This window comes from Chlorocebus sabaeus, chromosome 8 (assembly GCF_047675955.1).
Source record: "Chlorocebus sabaeus isolate Y175 chromosome 8, mChlSab1.0.hap1, whole genome shotgun sequence".
Lineage (NCBI taxonomy): Eukaryota > Metazoa > Chordata > Mammalia > Primates > Cercopithecidae > Chlorocebus > Chlorocebus sabaeus.
In genome coordinates, this window is record NC_132911.1 from 98,385,668 (window position 1) to 98,403,850 (window position 18,183).

Below are 18,183 nucleotides of genomic sequence, written 5' to 3' on the forward strand. Positions count from 1 at the left end.
GGTTTGGGAAGAGCGAGCACCCGGGCTACGGCCCGGAGAAGGGGAGGGCTCGCAGGATTTCTCCTGATGTTTGCACTGAAAGGTGTGTTGGCTCGGGAGCGGCTTTTCCGGGGATCGGCAGTTGCCCCTGCCACCTCCTGGCTGCGGTTGGCAGGTCCCTCCCTCAGCGGTTCGTCCTCCACCGGCGCCGCGCCCTGGGCAGCTCCGCGCCCCGGGCCTCACCTCTGGCCTCCTTTCGCCTCCCTGTACCTGGCCTTTTCGCTTGACCCTTCAGAACCTTCGGCTTCGTTCCCCGCAGCCGGTATTCTCCAAGCCCCCCTGCCCCGCACCTCTCAGTTACCTCCAGTGGGGACCCCTCCCCCCAGCGACTCCGCGCCCTTTACCTCTCTGAGCCCTTTTCCCGTCTGGCCTCGTCTACCCTCTGGATGGCAACCGCCTCTTCCCCGCCCCTCGCGTCTCCCCCTCCTCCTCTCTTGCCCTGGCCTCTCCATTCATCCAGCCATTGTCTCCCGCCCCTTCTTCCCCCTCCCCAAGCGGCCTCCTCCCCCACCGCTGCCACGTCGTGGTTTGAAGGAGCCAATGGGCCGGCGCCGCCAGGTGTCTCTTACCTGCACCACGTGGGGGAGGGGGAAGGGGCGGGCAGGTAGAGCCACATCCCAAAACAGAAAAGCTTTCAGCCATTGCGTGCCTCCCGGGGGTGCAGCATTGCTCCAGGCTTTTTGCATAGACGCCCGGGCAACTGAATACAAAAAGGGCAGGCCTCCTGCGCCCTCCTTCCCACCCCCCTTCCTGCCCAGGGCGTGGAGCACCGGCCAGGTGTGGGCTTGGGTGGTTGGTTACCGCCTTTTGCAGTAGCAGCAGCGAGGAGGGGGGGTGGGCGCTCTTTCTTTTTCTCTTAGGAGAGGGTTTAGCACAGGTTTTTTCGTTCTCACTTCCACCCCGCCTTACCTCCTCCCGACCCCCCCCCTTCTCCCCCTCCCCACCTATCGTCATGACGGCCTCTCCGGATTACTTGGTGGTGCTTTTTGGAATCACTGCTGGGGCCACCGGGGCCAAGCTAGGCTCGGATGAGAAGGAGCTGATCCTGTTGTTCTGGAAAGTCGTGGATCTTGCCAACAAGAAGGTATTTCTTCACGTTTTCGTCTAAATGCAAGGAATGGGACAAGAAGTTTGTAGTAGAGGTTTGGGCGGGGAGGGGGGTGGAGGTAGGTAAATAAGTGCTCTTGTTTGCCCCCTTGTGAGTCTGGACCCGCGGCCTAGGGAAGCTAGAGTAAAACCAAACTTGTTGGCCAACTGCCTTGGAGCCATTTCAGTCCTCCGCAACCTGGCTCAGGTGGGGAGGCCAGCGCTACCGAGCCTGGTTCTTTGCCCGTCGGGGGAGGCCCCGCCGAGACGAGGTGGGGTCTCGGAGGCCCCGGGGTCCACTTCCAGGGCCTTTCCGACCTATCGGGTGGGGGGTGGGACGGGGGGCCAGGAACGCACTGGAGCCGATGGCGAGTCAAGAGCTTTGATTCTGCGTCCGGACCCCTAGAGAGGCGCGGGTCCCCCCAGCAGGGGAGCGAGGGTGGAGGGTGCAGAAAGCAACTCCGAAATTGAGGGAAATTGACCCCTGCTTCTGTACCTTCGGAGGTGGGACAGTTGCACGAAGTACTAGTTAGACCGGATCAGTTGGAACTGACGGAGGACTGCAAAGAAGAAACTAAAATAGACGTCGAAAGCCTGTCCTCGGCGTCGCAGCTGGACCAAGCCCTCCGACAGGTGACAGCCCCGGGTCACGCCGCCCACCCCAGCCTGGGCCCAACCCCACCGCACCCTACGCCCTCTCAGGGCGGCCCACGCGTGTTCCCGGAGCAGGGTGGCAAGACTCCCGCCCGGCCGCGTGGGTGGGAGTCCCGTCTGAGGGCCGGAGCGCACCGTTTGGGCGGGGGTCGCTGCTTCTCTTCACCTCCCGGCCCCAAGGGTTTGGGACCGACATTCACTAGTTTTCGAGTTGCTTCCAGAGTAGTTACTGGAGCGGGAGAGTCAGCTCCATTTTGCCAATTGATTGACGTGCGGAGTTTGAATCCTAGCGCCCCCATCTCCAGGTCCAGACCCTAGACGCGCCGCTCCCCTGCGGGGTTTGGGCCCACAGCCTTCGGGCAGAGGGCGCTGTGGCGTAGACGTCCAGGCGGGCCCAGCGGGTGTGCAAGAAGTAGCACAGTTTGGGTCGGAACCTGAAGGTGCCTGCCTGGTTTCAGGCTTCTGAACTCCCAACGAAAGGCTCGGTCTGTCATTATTTCTTTAGTGGCCTTGGTCCCAGGACCAGGGAGGTTTTTGAGGTCCGAACGTGCAAGGCTGCCCGTTGGGTCACTGCGGAACTGATGGAATCCCCTTATTAGGACTGAGGTGACCTAAAAACCGGCTGTTCCGGGGTGCTGACGGGTGCCGGATCGGGTAGGGCGGGGTGCTAAACACCTGTGCACAGATGAATGCTCTGCGCTCTCATGACCTCTGCCCTAGCACACGAGCCTCGAGTTATAGGAGAAACCTATCCTTTCTGGGGTGTATTCATCCAAGACTTTTTTCCAGATCTGTATACCCAGTAGCCGTATTTGTTTATCAGAAGCTGGCGTCTTAAGCCTGGCACATCCAAACATACAAAAAGTAACACTAGGGAATGATGTAATCTGAAGGCAACCTGCTGATGAGATGAGACATCTGACTTAAGTCTTGAGTGAATTTTTTTGTAAAAACAGAAGGGAGAATGCATTGACAAGTTTCTCCTGGGCGCGAACTGCGGATTGATTGGAAAGCTTCCCTACCTCGAGGAAGCGAGGAGGTTTGTGGGAAAGGAGTCTGTCTTTCCAAGGTTGCCCCAGCACCGGTGTCCCCCATCAGGGCCCTTATCTCAGTTTTCTCTGGCTATCACCAAGGGGAGTTACTTTGCAGAGTTTCTAAATCGTGCATCAGTTGCATCCCTGTGTGTATCTTGTTCTTGCAGTTTAACCAGTCAGTGAGCAATGAACTGAATATTGGAGTAGGGACTTCTTTCTGTCTCTGTACTGATGGGCAGCTTCATGTCAGGCAAATCCTGCATCCTGAGGCTTCCAAGAAGGTAAGAGTGCTGGCTTCTGGAGAAAAAAAAAATGATTGGACCTTTGGGGTGACTGGAAGTTTTTAAAAATTTTTGGTTTATTCAAGTTTCTCTGTTTTTAAAAATATGCATATAGGGAGTTATTTTAATGAGTACAGAATTTCAGTTTGGGAAGATGAAAAAGCTCTGGAAATGGATGGTGGTTATGGTTGCAAAATATGTTAATGTACTTAATGTTTTACTGAACCATACTCTTAAAAATTATTAAAATGTAAATCTGGTGTTATGTATATACAAAGATACTCTTTGGTAACTTAAAATAGTCTCTTTATGTCCAATTTTCAAGATGCATGACACTCTCCCTTTCCCAAAGCTAATATGGAGTGTGAATTTTTGACATTTAAAATAACTATAGAGAGGAAAGAACTATTTTTAGTATGTTATAATATTCCCATTTGTGTTGAAAATCCTAGAAAGGAAGGAAAAAAGAGTTAAACCTTTAAAGTTGTATTTCTAATCATTTCATTAAAAAGGCTACTTAAATAAGACAACCTTATATCTAGTGAAACCACAATCGTAGCACTCTTCACTTTGTCTGATTTTAAGTGATTTTAAGTTCAAAACTGATTCTTGCATCAGAACAAAAGGGTCACCCTCATCTTTTACTTTTGCTCATTTTTCTGACATAGAGAGGATTATAGAGTGAGAGAAATATAGTCTTACTATAGGTAAAATGTGATTTCTCTCCCTGGATAAATACCAAGAGGCTGTGGGAAAAGGAAGAGCAGAGGCAACCCACCCAGTGTAGCCAATCATTGCTAATACACTGTCTCTTAACAACTTAAATTAGTTTGAGCTGTAACTTTTTATTGTGGTAGGCAGGCACTGAGCTTGAAAAGATGGAAGTAGAATATATTTAGGTACCTGTATGAGGCAAGGCTTGCAATGAAAGATGTAGACTGACAAATGACCCAGGCAAGTAAGCACAGATTTTATTTCGTTTAATGTATTATGACAATTTAAAAAGTTTGAAAGAGTAACTCAAGTTCTTATGTCTTCAGGAAATCTCTCCTTTTATATGAGTCTTAGTAATTATTTGATAAAAGGAGAAGAATTTTTTTAAAAAATTAAATGCTAGACTAGTTGCTACATCCTTACCAGAAATAGTGATAAGTAAGGATTGCTTTTTTCCTCCCAGACTCACATGACAGAAGGACAAGACTTAATCTTTTCTGTTGGGCCAGAGGAAAATAGCTGTTTTCATTATTTAGGTGAACTACTTTGGGTATAGGAAAACTTCTGGAGAAAAAGTAAGACTTTTTCCTCAGCCACTACTATTAGGATTTTGATTAAATACAGAAACTAAAACAATTTTATAGTGAAAGTAATCCTGTATATTCATTAAAGAAAAGGGAAAATGGCAAAACATGAAATAATCCTGCCACTCAATACATTAAAATGTTCTTCTCTAACATGAACATGTTTGGATATATTCTTCCAGAATTCTGTAGACAAGCATTATTTACAAAGAGCATTCATACTGCATAAGCTTTTTAGCCTACATTATTTAATAGAACATCAACATCGTTATAAGCACTAAATAAAATACTCAGTATTTTAAATGGACACAACAACTTAAACTTATTATTGTTGAACATGTGAGTTACTGTCCTTACAAACAGCTTTTAAATGAGGATCTTTGTAGGTAATAGGTAGGTTTCATGGTTCTTTTAGTTGTTAACTTTTTTAAAAGCTGTGACCATGATGCAGCAATATTGATTTCAGAATACAGCATGAATAGGTCACATCTAATAAAATCCAATAGAAGGAACTTGGAGAGGAGACATTTTGCATGAACATTTAACATTTAAAAGTCTTAATTTCCTTGATGTTCTAATGTAAAAATGGGTAAAAATTCCCAGCAAATTAACACAAACAATTTTGAAATTTTAAGAAAAATCTAAATTGAGTTTTTAAAAGGATTATCTTTAAAAGTTATCCAATGCTGAGTTATTTTGTTAAGAAAACAACAAAAGAAACAGTAGCGTAATATTTGTCCAGACAGTTGTGCTTTGCTTAATAGCCACAGTAGTGGTGCTAATAGCTAAGAATAGCAGGTAACAATTTCTCCTTTGCCTTTGGGATTTGTGAGTTTGTTTTTGTTTTTGTTTGAAGTCTAATTTGAGTTCAAAGGTACAGCTACAATATTGGTCAAGAAGACTAATGTGGGACTATTATTTGGCACAAAAATAAGCCTTTTCAGTTTAATCAGGAATTTACTATTCTAATCTCACTTACTACTGAAAATATGCATTATTAGAACCCAATAGTTAGAACTACCCAGTTTTACAATCTAATCCTGCATCTGTATGAAAACTGAAAGGGGCCGGGCGCGGTGGCTCACGCTTGTAATCCCAGCACTTTGGGAGGCCGAGGCGGGCGGATCACAAGGTCAGGAGATCGAGACCACGGTGAAACCCCGTCTCTACTAAAAATACAAAAAATTAGCCGGGCGCGGTGGCCGGCGCCTGTACTCCCAGCTACTCGGGAGGCTGAGGCAGGAGAATGGCGAGAACCCGGGAGGCGGAGCTTGCAGTGAGCCGACATCGCGCCACTGCACTCCAGCCTGGGCAACACAGCGAGACTCTGTCTCAAAAAAAAAAAAAAAAAAAAAAAAAAAACCAAAAACTGAAAGGGCTGCTAGTGCTGCCTGAAAATACAGATGTTCTAAAATGGTTATGGCTGGAAAAAAGAGTAGTATTAATAGCCAGAAAATATGAAGTATAACAGCCCAAATATATCACAGCTTCAGAATTGTTTCAAATGGAATGCATACTGAAGGACAAACATGGTAATCCACTGCCTTAAAACAAGAATTTTTTTTCATGAGACTTGTACATAGGATCTAATATAGAAACGGGACCAACTTTTAAAAATAAAGCAACTCTTACATTAAAATTTATATTTTTTCCATTGTAAAATATGTTTATATTTCAATTTTTAGGTTCCTAATTGTAAGAGAAACATTGAACCAAATTCACCTAGTTAACAGTATCTACTCTGTCCTTCCTCAGAATGTACTATTACCTGAATGCTTCTATTCCTTTTTTGATCTTCGAAAAGAATTCAAGAAGTGTTGCCCTGGTTCACCTGATATTGACAAACTGGATGTTGCTGCAATGACAGAGTGTATCCTTTAAATCATTACTCAAGAATCATTTGAAAAGATAGTTCCAGGAAAAAAATGGTAATTCAAGAAACTTTCAAACATTTTAAATTTTGTCAGCATATGGATAAAATTGGCCTGTCCAAAATTTGTCTACTCTGCTGAGAAACTAATACAATTATAGACATCTTTGAAAGTAGTTATAATTAATCAGATGGTTGGATGGATTTGGAGATGGATTTTTTGGTGAGGTGATGACATGTAGAATAGGATTCAGTTTCAGATTATGTAATGTGTGTGTGTGCTGGAGAAAAAACATGAAGACTTCAGTGCAGATTCTAAGGCCACTTTTTCTTGGTTACTGTGATTTTAGGGTTTATTTTGGCTTCTTTAGAATGAAGTCAAATAATTTTTTTAATTAGTGGATATATCCCCTTTACAAACTGCAGTTCACTGGTCCTGCTTTTAGCCTCCCCTGAGTTTTTCAAATACAAGATTATGCTAATTATAATAAGCCATCTTTAAAGATGATAAAATGGGGGTCTGGATTGTTCCCCACATTCTTTAGTTACCAAAATAATATATTTGATGCATGATATATTGTAAAAGTAATTTTATAATTACAAATCTATAATCACAAATGACCCATCATCTTACATTCATTAAGTCTTTAAAGTGCTAACTAATAAGCAGGCATGTGCTAATATATCAGATGTAAAGTTGAGTAATTGTTGCCTTGGGTGGCTTCCCAAAAGCCACTGTGAGAGTCATGAAGTTAAAACTAAGTTACCTTCAGTAACTTGTGGGTTGTAGATGCTTATTCCCAAACTTTCTCATTCATTTTCAGGAACTAAAGCCTGGTTTTTGTGTTACTTCAGGATTTTTTTTTTCCTGATTGAAGTTTGCTTGCATATATTTCATAACTACTTGTAAACAGGTCAAATCCATTTTCATTTGCCTTCTTCTTGGAGTCAGTTAGCTGGAATTTTGGCTTAGCATGACCACTAGTGTTGGGAAAAGGGTGGAGTAAGTTCACTGTGACAGAATTCTTATAAGAATTTTGTTAAAAAGGTTGGTACAGCAGAAAAATTCTCACTGGTTGTTCTGTTGGTTTGAATGTTGTATTAGACAGCTCAAGCTTCCATAACAAATACCATAGACCAGGAAGTTTAAACAACAGAAATTTACTTTCTCACAGTTCTGGAGGCTGAGATGTCCAAAATCAGGGTGTCAGCATGGTCAGGTTCTGGTGACAGCTCTTCCTGGCTTGCAGATAGCTAGCCACCTTTTCTGGGGGAATAGCAGAAGGAGTTATCTTCTTACAAGGTCACTGCCCTATCTAATTAGACCCCTCCACCCTTTGACCTCATTTAAACTTAACTCCTGAAGACCCTCTCTCCAGATAGTTAAATTGGGGGTTGGGCTTCAACATAGGACTTTGGGGGAGGTGGGGAACACAATTCAGTTCTTAAGTATAAAACTTTTTGATGCAGATAGTTGGTCTTCTACAAAATAGCCAGAGTACCTAGAGAAAAATTAGAAGACAGTGGAGGAAAAATCTAATAAGCTATCTTAATTTAGAAAAAGACAACTTCTGGTTGGACGGGGTGGCTTACATCTGTAATACCAGCACTTTGGGAAGCTGAGGAGGGAGGATGGGTTGAGACCAGTAGTGCTGACACCAGCCTGGGCATTATTATGAGAACCCATCTCTACAAAAAGTAAAATGAAATAAAAATATTTTAAAAAATGAAAAAAACAACTTCGGTAAGGAAAGGAAGTATATTAAGGATTATTGCGCCGGGGCAATATAGAGAAACACAATGTCAACAAAAAATTAAAAAATTAGCTGGACATGGTTGCATAAGGCTGTAGTCCCAGCTCTACTTAAGAGACTGAGGTGCAAGGATTGCTTGAACCCAGGAAGTCGAGGCTGCAGTGAGCTGTAATTGTGCCACTACACTCCAGCCTGGGTAACAGAGTAAGACCCTGTCTCACAAAAAGTGGATTTTATTCTTAAATGTTTTAATATTTAATATCATACTTGTACATGTCTTTCTCATTTAACAAGTTAGAAATGCTAATAAGCTTTCTTAGCAACGGTTTTTGTGTTACATTGCTGCTGTGGTCAGTTTTTTTATGACTGCTATTCAGAGGAATACTTAATTTCCCTGACTAGGCTACCAGACCAATTTCTTTTTTTTTTTTTTTTTTTTTTTTTTTAATTTATTTATTATTATTAAACTTCAAGTTGTAGGGTACATGTGCACAACGTACAGGTTTGCTACATATGTATACTTGTGCCATGTTGGTGTGCTGCACCCATCAACTCGTCATTTACATCAGGTATAACTCCCAATGCAATCCCTCCCCCCTCCCCCCTCCCCATGATAGGCCCCGGTGTGTGATGTTCCCCTTCCTGAGTCCAAGTGATCTCATTGTTCAGTTCCCACCTATGAGTGAGAACATGCGGTGTTTGGTTTTCTGTTCTTGTGATAGTTTGCTAAGAATGATGGATTCCAGCTGCATCCATGTCCCTACAAAGGACACAAACTCATCCTTTTTTATGGCTGCATAGTATTCCATGGTGTATATGTGCCACATTTTCTTAATCCAATCTGTCAATGATGGACATTTGGGTTGATTCCAAGTCTTTGCTATTGTGAATAGTGCTGCAATAAACATACGTGTGCATGTGTACCAGACCAATTTCTGAGGCTAAAAGCAATTATGTCCAATCTGAATATCAACTTGTGCTCATCTGTGCAAAGTATTTCTACAATGTCTGAACTGAAGAATTGTTCTGTTCTTTCAGAGCATTAAACATTTTCCTTGCCAATATGAAAGTCACGCTGAATTGGGAGATCTATAGTCATTAAACATGGTTTTGCCAAGTGGACAGAAGGTCATTTACTCTTCAGGAATTACCTGTTTCACCTGGTAAACCAGTGGGGGAGGAAAAGGGGCTTCTGTAAACACCTGGAGAAGAGCAGATAAGAGAATGTGCAGGTTGAAGTGTTTAATTTTTTTGGTTGTGAAATACTTGTATTCTTGATTGGTTGTTTTAAATGAAGATACAGAAATATCAATTTGGACCCTCAGTGATGTCACAGTATTCTAAGTGTATTGGAAACATGCTTTATTAACTTTATATCCAAGTAAATTTAAAATTTTTAATAATTCATTTTTGGCTGAGCAAGGTGGCTCATGCCTGTAATCACAGCACTTTAGGAGGCCAAGGTGGGTGGATCACTTGAGGTCAAGAGTTCAAGATCAGCCTTGCCAACATGGCGAAGCCCCATCTCTACTAAAAATACAAAAAGTAGCCGGGCATGATGGTGCACATCTGTAATCCCAGCTACTCAGGAGGCTGAGGCAGGAGAATCACTTGAACCCAAGAGGCAGAGGTTGCAGTGAGCTGAGATCACACCATTATACTCTAGCCCAGGTGACAGAGTGAGACAAAAAAAATTTTTTTTCATTTTTTAGAGATGGTTCCTCATATTTTGCCCTGGCTGTTCTCAAACTACTGGCCTCAAGCCATCTTCCTGCCTTGGCTTCCCAAAATGCAGGATTACAGCTGTTTGCCACCATATCCTGGCCTCATTTATTTTTTAATTAGTAGGCTTTATTTTTTTGAGATGTAGTCATGCTGTTACCCAGCCTTGTCTCAGACTCCTGAACTCAAGCAATTCTCCTGCCTCAGCCTCCTGAGAAGTTCAGATTACAGGTGCATCTGCTATACCTGTAATCTCAACTTTTTATTATTATTATTATTATTATTATTTTGAGACGGATTCTCCCTCTGTTACCCAGGCTGGAGTGAAATGGTGCGATCTTAACCCACTGCAACCTTTGCCTCCCGAGTTCAAGCGATTCTCCTGCCTCAGCCTCCCAAGTAGCCGGGATTACAGGTGCCTACCACTATGCCTGGCTAATTTTTGTATTATTAGTAGAGATGGGGTTTCACCATGTTAGCCAGGCTGGTCTCCAATTCCTGAGCTCAAGTTATCCACCCATCTCAGCCTCCCAAAATGATGGGATTACAGGCGTGAGCCACTGCACCCGGCCCCAACTTTATTTTTTAGACCAGTTTTAGGTTTAGAGCAAAATTGGGCAGAAAGTATAGAGTGTTCCTATATAACCCTTGTTACACACATACATACACACTCTCTCTCACTCACTCCCCCACTGTCAACATGCTGCACCATTGAGCAGAAAGTATAGTGTTCTTATAGAACCCTTGTTATTCTCTCCCTGCTCCTCTCCTCCTCTCCACTTGCCCCCTCACTGTCAAAGTGCTATACCAGAGTGGTACATTTGTTACACCTGATGAGCCTACATTGACACGTCATTATTACCCAAAGCTCATAGTTTACATTGGGTTTCACTTTTGCTCTTGTACATTCTATGGATTTTGACAAATGTATAATGACATCTATCTACTATTGTTGTATCAGAATACATTGTAGTAATAGCATAGTACAGAATAATGTTTTTTTGTTTAGTTTTGTGTTTTTACCTGCTACCTTAAAGTCTTTTATCCCTAATAGAGTAGTTTTATTGCCTTAAGACTCCTCTGTACTTTGGCCAATCATTCCTCCCTCTGCCTTAACCCCTGACAGCCACCAATCTTTACTGTCTCTGTAGTCTTGCCTTTTCTGGGAGGTCATATAGTTGGAATCATGTAGTATGTAACCTTTTCAGATTGTCTTTTTAGCCAGTAATATGCATTTAAGATTAGTCCATGTTTTTTCGTGGCTTTATAGTTCCTTTTTAGCACTGAATTTCATTGTTTGGATGTATGGTTTGTTTATCCAAACATGGTTTGTTTATTCGCCTACAGAAGGACATCTTGGTTGCTTTCAAGTTCTTGCAAATATGAATAGTGCTGTTATAAACATCACATGCAGGTTTTCATGTGGACATAGGTTTTTAAATTCATTTTTATTTCTATTTTTTTTGAGACAGAGTCTTGCTCTGTCGCCCAGGCTGGAGTGCAGCGGCGGTGATCTCGGCTCTCTGCAAGCTCCACCTCCCGGGTTCACGCCATTTTCCTGCCTCAGCCTCCAGAGTAGCTGGGACTACAGGTGCCCACCACCACACCCGGCTAATTTTTTGTATTTTTAGTAGAGACGGGATTTCACCATGTTAGCCAGGATGGTCTTGATCTCCTGACCTCTTGATCCGCCCTCCTCGGCCTCTCAAAGTGCTGGGATTACAGGCGTGAGCCATTGTACTCGGCCTAGGATTTTTATTTATTTTGGTAAGTATCAAGGAGTGTGATTGCTGGATCATACGGGAAGAGTGTCATTTTTAATATCTCACTGCAATTTTTGTGTTTAAGGCAGACTTTTTTCCAGGGGGAATGGTGAGGGAAAGCAACCAGGCCTTGCATTTAAAAGAACAATATGTGGAATAATATGCAGTATTTCAAGGCATTTATGGAAGATGAAAGAAAATTATAGTGTGGTCACTTCTTTTTTTTCCCCCTAAAGTCTCACTTTCGCTCAGGCTGGAGTGCATTGGTGCTGTAATGCTATCATGGTCATGGCTCACTGTAGCCTCAAACTCCTGTGCCCTAGGCTCAAGTAGTTGGGACTGCAGACGTGCACCACTGTGCCAGGCCAATGTTGCGTATTTCTAATGGAAGAGGAGACTAAAACCCAATTTGTAGAGTCACAAAGTCTGAGCTGAGTATACACTGCCACACAGCAGCTTTGCTTTCCTGGGAGTTACTAGTGTCTGCCGAGCCAAACTTTAATCTTGAGTATTCCAAAATGAAAGCTTTGTAAGTGAAGTGCTATGTAAATGAAAAAGTAGGACCATTTTGATAGAGAAAGGGTTTAGGAATTTTTTTATTTTTCTTTTTTTTTTTTGAGATAGAGTCTCACTCTGTTGCCCAGACTGGAGTGCAGTGACACAATCTTGGCTCACTGCAACTTCTGCCTCTCGGATTCAAGTGATTTTCCTGCCTTAGCCTCCCAAGTAGCTGAGACTATAGGAGTCTTCCACCTCGCCTGGCTGATATTTATATTTTTTGTAGACACGGTATTTTACCATATTGGACAGGCTGGTCTTGAACTCCTGACCTCAGGTTATCCACCCACCTCAGCCTCCCAAAGTTCTGGTTTTACAGGCATGAGCCACCCCACCTGACCAGGAATTTCTTGAGTGTAGTTCTGGTTCTTATTTTTGGCACTTCTTTCCCTCTTTTGTCTTTGTATTTGTTCAAAAATACTTTTTTTTTTTTTTTTTTTTTTTTTTTTTGAGACAGAGTCTCTGTCTTGCCCATGCTGGACAACCTTAGCCTTCTGGGTTCAAGCAATTCTCCTGTCTCAGCCTCCCAAGTAGCTGAGATTACAGGCATGCGTGACTATGCCCAGCTAATTTTTGTATTTTTAGTAGATAAGGGGTTTCCCCATGTTGGCCAGGCTGGTCTGGAACTCTTGACCTCAGGTGATCTGCCCTCCTTGGCTTCCCAAAATGCTGGGATTACAGGCGTGAGCCACTGTGCCTGGTCCTAAAACACATTTCTGATGTTGATATTAGGCCTTTGAGTTATTCCGGTTGCATTGTTGCCTGCTTTTGAATCATGTGATGCTAGCTGAGAGACCTCATCTGGCAGGTAAACTGTGGATTACATGTTGTAAGCTTTTTACTTAATCAAATGTGGGTGTTGAGGGTGTGATAATAGGGGTTGGGGCTTTTTTTTTTTTTTAAATTATCTTAGATCCTTTAGGGAAATTAATACTAGTTGTCTCCTGCTGAAAGGACATTTGTGTAAATGGCTTCTTTCATTTTTTTTTAACTCATTTTTTCCCTCACTAATGTTGGATGGAATTACTTCCTCCTGATTTCTTAACCTGCTTTTTGTTAGCTGTTTGTCAGGAACTTACTTATTCTCACTAATCAAGACTTCTAATATTGTGTTTACATCCCTTTGCCAAGCATTTATTAAGATCTTATTTTTCTGAAAGTATGGTAAGGAGGACAGGTGAAAATAACTATCAATTGACTGCTTACTACATATGCCATGAGCGGCTCAGTGGGGAGCTTTCATCCCCATTTTATCACTAGGGAAACTGAGGCTTAGAGGCTTTGTCTTTAAGTTAGATGCTCTAGCATCCAACAATATACAAGGTGAAATAGTTTAGAATGCATACAATCATTTGAGGCACACTGGCTACCTCAAATAGGTTATCTCCCTTTTAAGTTAATATCCTGTGTTTGCTCAGCACATATCAGACCGTAAAGCAGTAGAGCTAATTTTGTAAAATATGTATTCCACGATAGGGTATTGCATTCGTATGTGCTGTTTGACATGATTACAATTGCCATTTCACTAGGGCAAATTTTCATTATCAGGAAAAATCACTAAACTGCTCATGCCTGCTCATTCAAAGGTTAGTAGGGTGTGTATGTTTCATCACTTCTTGGGGGGTGTAAAGGATTCTTGGGGGGTATGTGTGCACACATGTGTGCTCTATTATCAGTGTGTGACATTAGCCTGTTTTTCCTATAGGTTACAATTGGGGATAATAGGATAGTAGTTAAGAACATGAACACTAGGGGTAATTTATTTGACCCCTCAGCCTCAGTTTCCCCATCTTAAAATGGGTAAGACTGTTGTATAAGGATTAATGAGATAGTGTGTGCTGCCACTTAGCTGGTGGTTAGCCTGCCCCACACTCTGCAATGTTGACTGATCCTGTGGACCCTACCAGGTTGTCGGGTGTCTCAGAACAGGAAAAACAGCTGGTAAGGGACTTTGGAAATGACTTCCTTATTGTTTTAAAACTTATATAAACTATTTTACACATATAATTTTTTTTAACCTTATGTGAGACTAGATGTAGATCTTTCAAAGTGTCAACTACATGTTAGTACAGGTAAACTTGAAAGTAAGGAGTTTATTCTAACAGTGAAATGAGCTGGGGCTTTATAATTTTACAAACCTTCACTGCCCTGCTGTAAAGGTGAAGGCTAACACCGAATCCTCCTTGGTACTTTTCTGTGTATGGGATTTTAATATATATAATATATCATCAAGTATACAGATAAGCTGGGCCAGTAGTTGACCTTGTTAGCTGGGGGGAGAAGGAATTATCTCTGGCATCACATTGGCGTGACATGAGCCAAATCAGCAAGGACACTGGTTTGTCATCTGCAGTGAGTGAAGTGACTAGAAATACTGCATATTCCTTGCCAACCCTCAGACTGATGTTAATTAAGTGTGGTTTGTTTTAATTATAAAATATTTTGGCCTGGTACAGTGGGTAATGCCTGTAATCCCAGCACTCTGGGAGGCCGAAGCAGGTGGATAACCTGAGGTCAGGAGTTTGAGACCAGCCTGGCCAACATGGCGGAACCCCGTCTCTACTAAAAATACAAAAATTATCTGGGTGTGGTGGCGGGTACCTATAATCTCAGCTACTCAGGAGGCTGAGGCATGAGAATTGCTTGAACCTCGGCGGCAGAGGTTGCAGTGAGCCAAGATCGTGCCACTGTACTCCAGCCTGGGCGACAGCAAGACTCTATCTCAAAAAAATAAAATATTTTACTTTTAAAATAGGAGTTTGGAAATTTCAAATTAATCCTTTTGTTTTAGAAAGCTTTGGAAGACTTATCAAGGAGTCTCTCCTTTTCCTAATTTGTTTATCCCATATAAGTGTCTTTTTCCAAAGTAAAGTTTTTAATATCCTTTGTTGAATGAGACCCTACCTCCATCTTATTTCTTCTAGGGTATAATTGACTTACTAGGTTTGTTGGAAATCCTTCTGCATGACTCTTCAGTACAATAATATCTCCAAGAAGTAATATTTGTTAGGTAGGGATCTTATTTTTTATCTTCTAAGAGTAAGAGGCTGGGTGCAGTGGCTCATGCCTGTAATCTCACCACTTTGTGACGCTAAGGCAAGGGGACTGGAGCCCAGGAGTTCAAGACCAGCCTAAGCAACACAGGGAGATCCTATCTCTACAAAAATAAATCTAAAAATTAGCTAGGTGTGGAAGCACACTCCTGTGGTTCCAGCTACTTGGGAGGCTGAAGTGGGAGGATCACTTGAGCCCAAGATGTCAAAGCTATATAGTGAGCCTTAATCACACCACTGCATTCAAGTGTGAAGATCCTGCCTCACCAAAAAAAAAAAAAAAAAAAAAAGACTGGGAAGTAAGGTTTAAAACTAAGGTTGTATTAACCTGAGAAAACTGGTTGGGATATGACAAAAGTAGGGTTTTAAGTATGTGTGTATCTGTGTCTGAGTTTTTTTTTTTTTTTTTTCTGATACGGAGTCTCACCCTGTCACCCAGGCTAGGGTACAGTGTGCGATCTCAGCTCATTGCAACCTCCACCTCCCGGGTTTGAAGGATTCTCATACCTCAGCCTCCCAAGTAACTGCTGGGATTACAGATGTACATCACCATGCCTGGATAATTTTTTAACTTTACTTTTAGTAGAGATGGGGTTTCACCATGTTGGCCAGGCTGGTCTCAAACTCCTGGTGTCAAGTGATCCACCCACCTTGGCCTCCCAAAGTATTGGGATTACAGGGGTGAGCCACCACACCTGGCTTCTGTCTATTTTTTATTTATTTTTTTAAATTTTATTTTTACGTTTTTCACTCCTCTCAGCTCATACCTAGGTTTTAGATTTTTTCCCCCAGCATTTTATTGCTGTTGTTAAATAGTTTTGGTTGTTTTGACTTCTGGTTATATTTTCTTATGGTGACATTTTTTGTTTCCTTCAAAGCTCACTTTAAAATATATCAGATTATATGTAGAACTTAAATTTAAAATTTTGCAACCAAACTGGGCACAGTGTCTCAGGCCTGTAATCCCAGCATTTTGGGAGGCTGAGGTGGGCAGATCACTTGAGCCCAGGAGTTTTGAGATCAGCCTGGCCATCGTGGTGAAACCCTGTCTCTACAAAAAATACAATTAGCCAGGCATGGCGGCATTCATCTGTAATCCCAGCTACTTGGGATGTCAACGCTGGACAATCATTTGAACCCGGTAAGTGGAGGTTGCAGTAAGCCGAGATCACGCCACTACACTCCAGCTTGGGCAACACAGTGAGACCGTGTCTCGAAAAAATAAATAAATTAAGCAAACAACTAGGTTTGGTGGCACACGCTTGTAATCCCAGCTACTCCGGAGGCTGAAGTGCGAGGGTCACTTGAACCCCAGGAGTTCTGGGCTGTAGTGCGGTATGCCCATCCAGTGTCCGCAGTAAGTTCATCATCAATATGGCGACCTCCGGGAGTGGAGTAGAGGGCTGCCTAAGGTGGAGTGAACTGTCCCAGAAACAGAGCAGGTTAAAACTCATGTGCTGATCAGTAGTGGGATCACACCTATGAATAGCCACCGCACTCCAGCCTAGGCAACATAACAGGACCCTAGTCTCAAAAAAAAATAAAAAGGACAACTCTTTTTTTTTTTTTTTGAGACGGAGTCTCACTGTCGCCCAGGCTGGAGTGCAGTGGTGCTATCTCAGCTCACTGCAAGCTCCACCTCCTGAGTTCACGCCATTCTCCTGCCTCAGCCTCCTGAGTAGTTGGGACTACAGGCCCCCGCCACCACACCAGCTAATTTTTTGTATTTTTTTAGTAGATACGAGGGTTTCACCGTGTTAGCCAGGATGGTCTTGATCTCCTGACCTCGTGATCCCCCGCCCCCCACCTCGCTGCCTCGGCCTCCCAAAGTGCTGGGATTACAGGCGTGAGCCACCGCCCCCGGCCCATAAAGGCAACTCTTTTAAGAGTAACATCTCTATCACATGATTTTAGAAAATTCAGTTTTTAGATGGAAGACTAATCAACTTTTCTCTTTTTTTCTTGCTATGTTTTATCAGCTACTCCTTTGTTCGTTAGCACAGGTATTATAAGCCTGTCAACATGAAATTGTGTTACTGTACAATAAATGAAAGTAAACCATAGAAACGGACTTAACACCTTGTGAGGGTTCTGTGGCAAGGAAAACAGCTTTCAGATGAAACTTCGAATTGGAGTAATTATAAAACAGTTTAAACTTGTCTGAGTTAATGTATCACCTTATTAAAAACTTAGTTTAAAAAGATATTATTTACAAGTAAAAATTGGATGTTCTGAAACCAAATGTGACCAATTTTAGGTAGTTGGGAAGGATAACTTTTTTAAGTAGATAAGCTAATATTGATAAACTTCATAAAATTTCTCTCTGAATTATATCCTCAGCTAACACAAGTGTGAATTAAATCCTCAAGCCTGTTTCATCAGTGGTGGTCATAAGGAAAGTGTCCCTCCTGTTAATATATAGACCAAGTCTCTAGATTCCTCTAACATGCATATACAGTTTTACTTGCTCAATTGCAGCCTGAAATGATGAGTTTTGTTCCCACCATCTCTGCCTGTACCCTTCCTCATTTCCTTGAGGCATTTCTCATTTGTAAAGCTGGCTAAGCCTGTTTGTGCTGTTGTGGCTGCCTTGAGGGCAGAATGAGTAAGTTGCATGAGGAGCTATAAATCAGGAGGCACAGACTCATCTTTCCTTCCCTCAAGATCAGACGTGTAGCAAGTAATTCAATATATACTTATAAATTGATAGGGGAAAGAGTTACTACTAAAACTTTTTTTCTCATTCCTCTCTGTCACTTGTTTTCAGTGATGCTAAGGATCATAGATTGAAGAAACTGGCCTACTGAGGCTGTGTGTGTAAGGAGATGGCTTGGGCATTCAGGAGGTTGGGTGACTTACAAGTTGTTACACAGCTTAGCGCCGCTGATCCTGGTTGTGACGGCTCAAAGGGAGACGTGCTGGGACGTGTTGTGTGGCACCAAGGTAGCCAAATGTCAAGAACATATTCTTAGTTAAAAAGTAGAATTCATTACAATGATTCTTCAGCTACAAGTCTATTTTTAACCAGGCAGGAATGCTTTCCATTTTTACTTTTGATCTCTGTCTGCTTT

The 18,183-nt window shown here is 42.5% G+C and overlaps 1 protein-coding gene across 7 annotated transcripts in view; it reads left to right on the top strand.

The window, feature by feature from the left end:
• Window positions 1–742: 742 nt before the first annotated feature.
• ESRP1 (epithelial splicing regulatory protein 1) overlaps window positions 743–18,183 on the top strand; it is a 69,843-nt gene continuing 52,402 nt past the window's right edge. For 4 of the 7 annotated variants that reach the window (XM_008001118.3, XM_008001114.3, XM_008001116.3 and 1 more), the window contains exons 1-4: window positions 844–1,123; window positions 1,630–1,758; window positions 2,981–3,094; window positions 6,148–6,262. In XM_008001118.3, the coding sequence (XP_007999309.1) occupies window positions 992–1,123; window positions 1,630–1,758; window positions 2,981–3,094; window positions 6,148–6,262 (490 nt within the window). In that variant the 5' untranslated portion in view covers window positions 844–991. Of the gene's footprint in view, window positions 1,124–1,629; window positions 1,759–2,980; window positions 3,095–6,147; window positions 6,263–18,183 lie in introns of all 7 variants that reach the window. The other 3 variants (XM_008001115.3, XM_008001117.3, XM_008001113.3) reach the window with 2 other exon arrangements.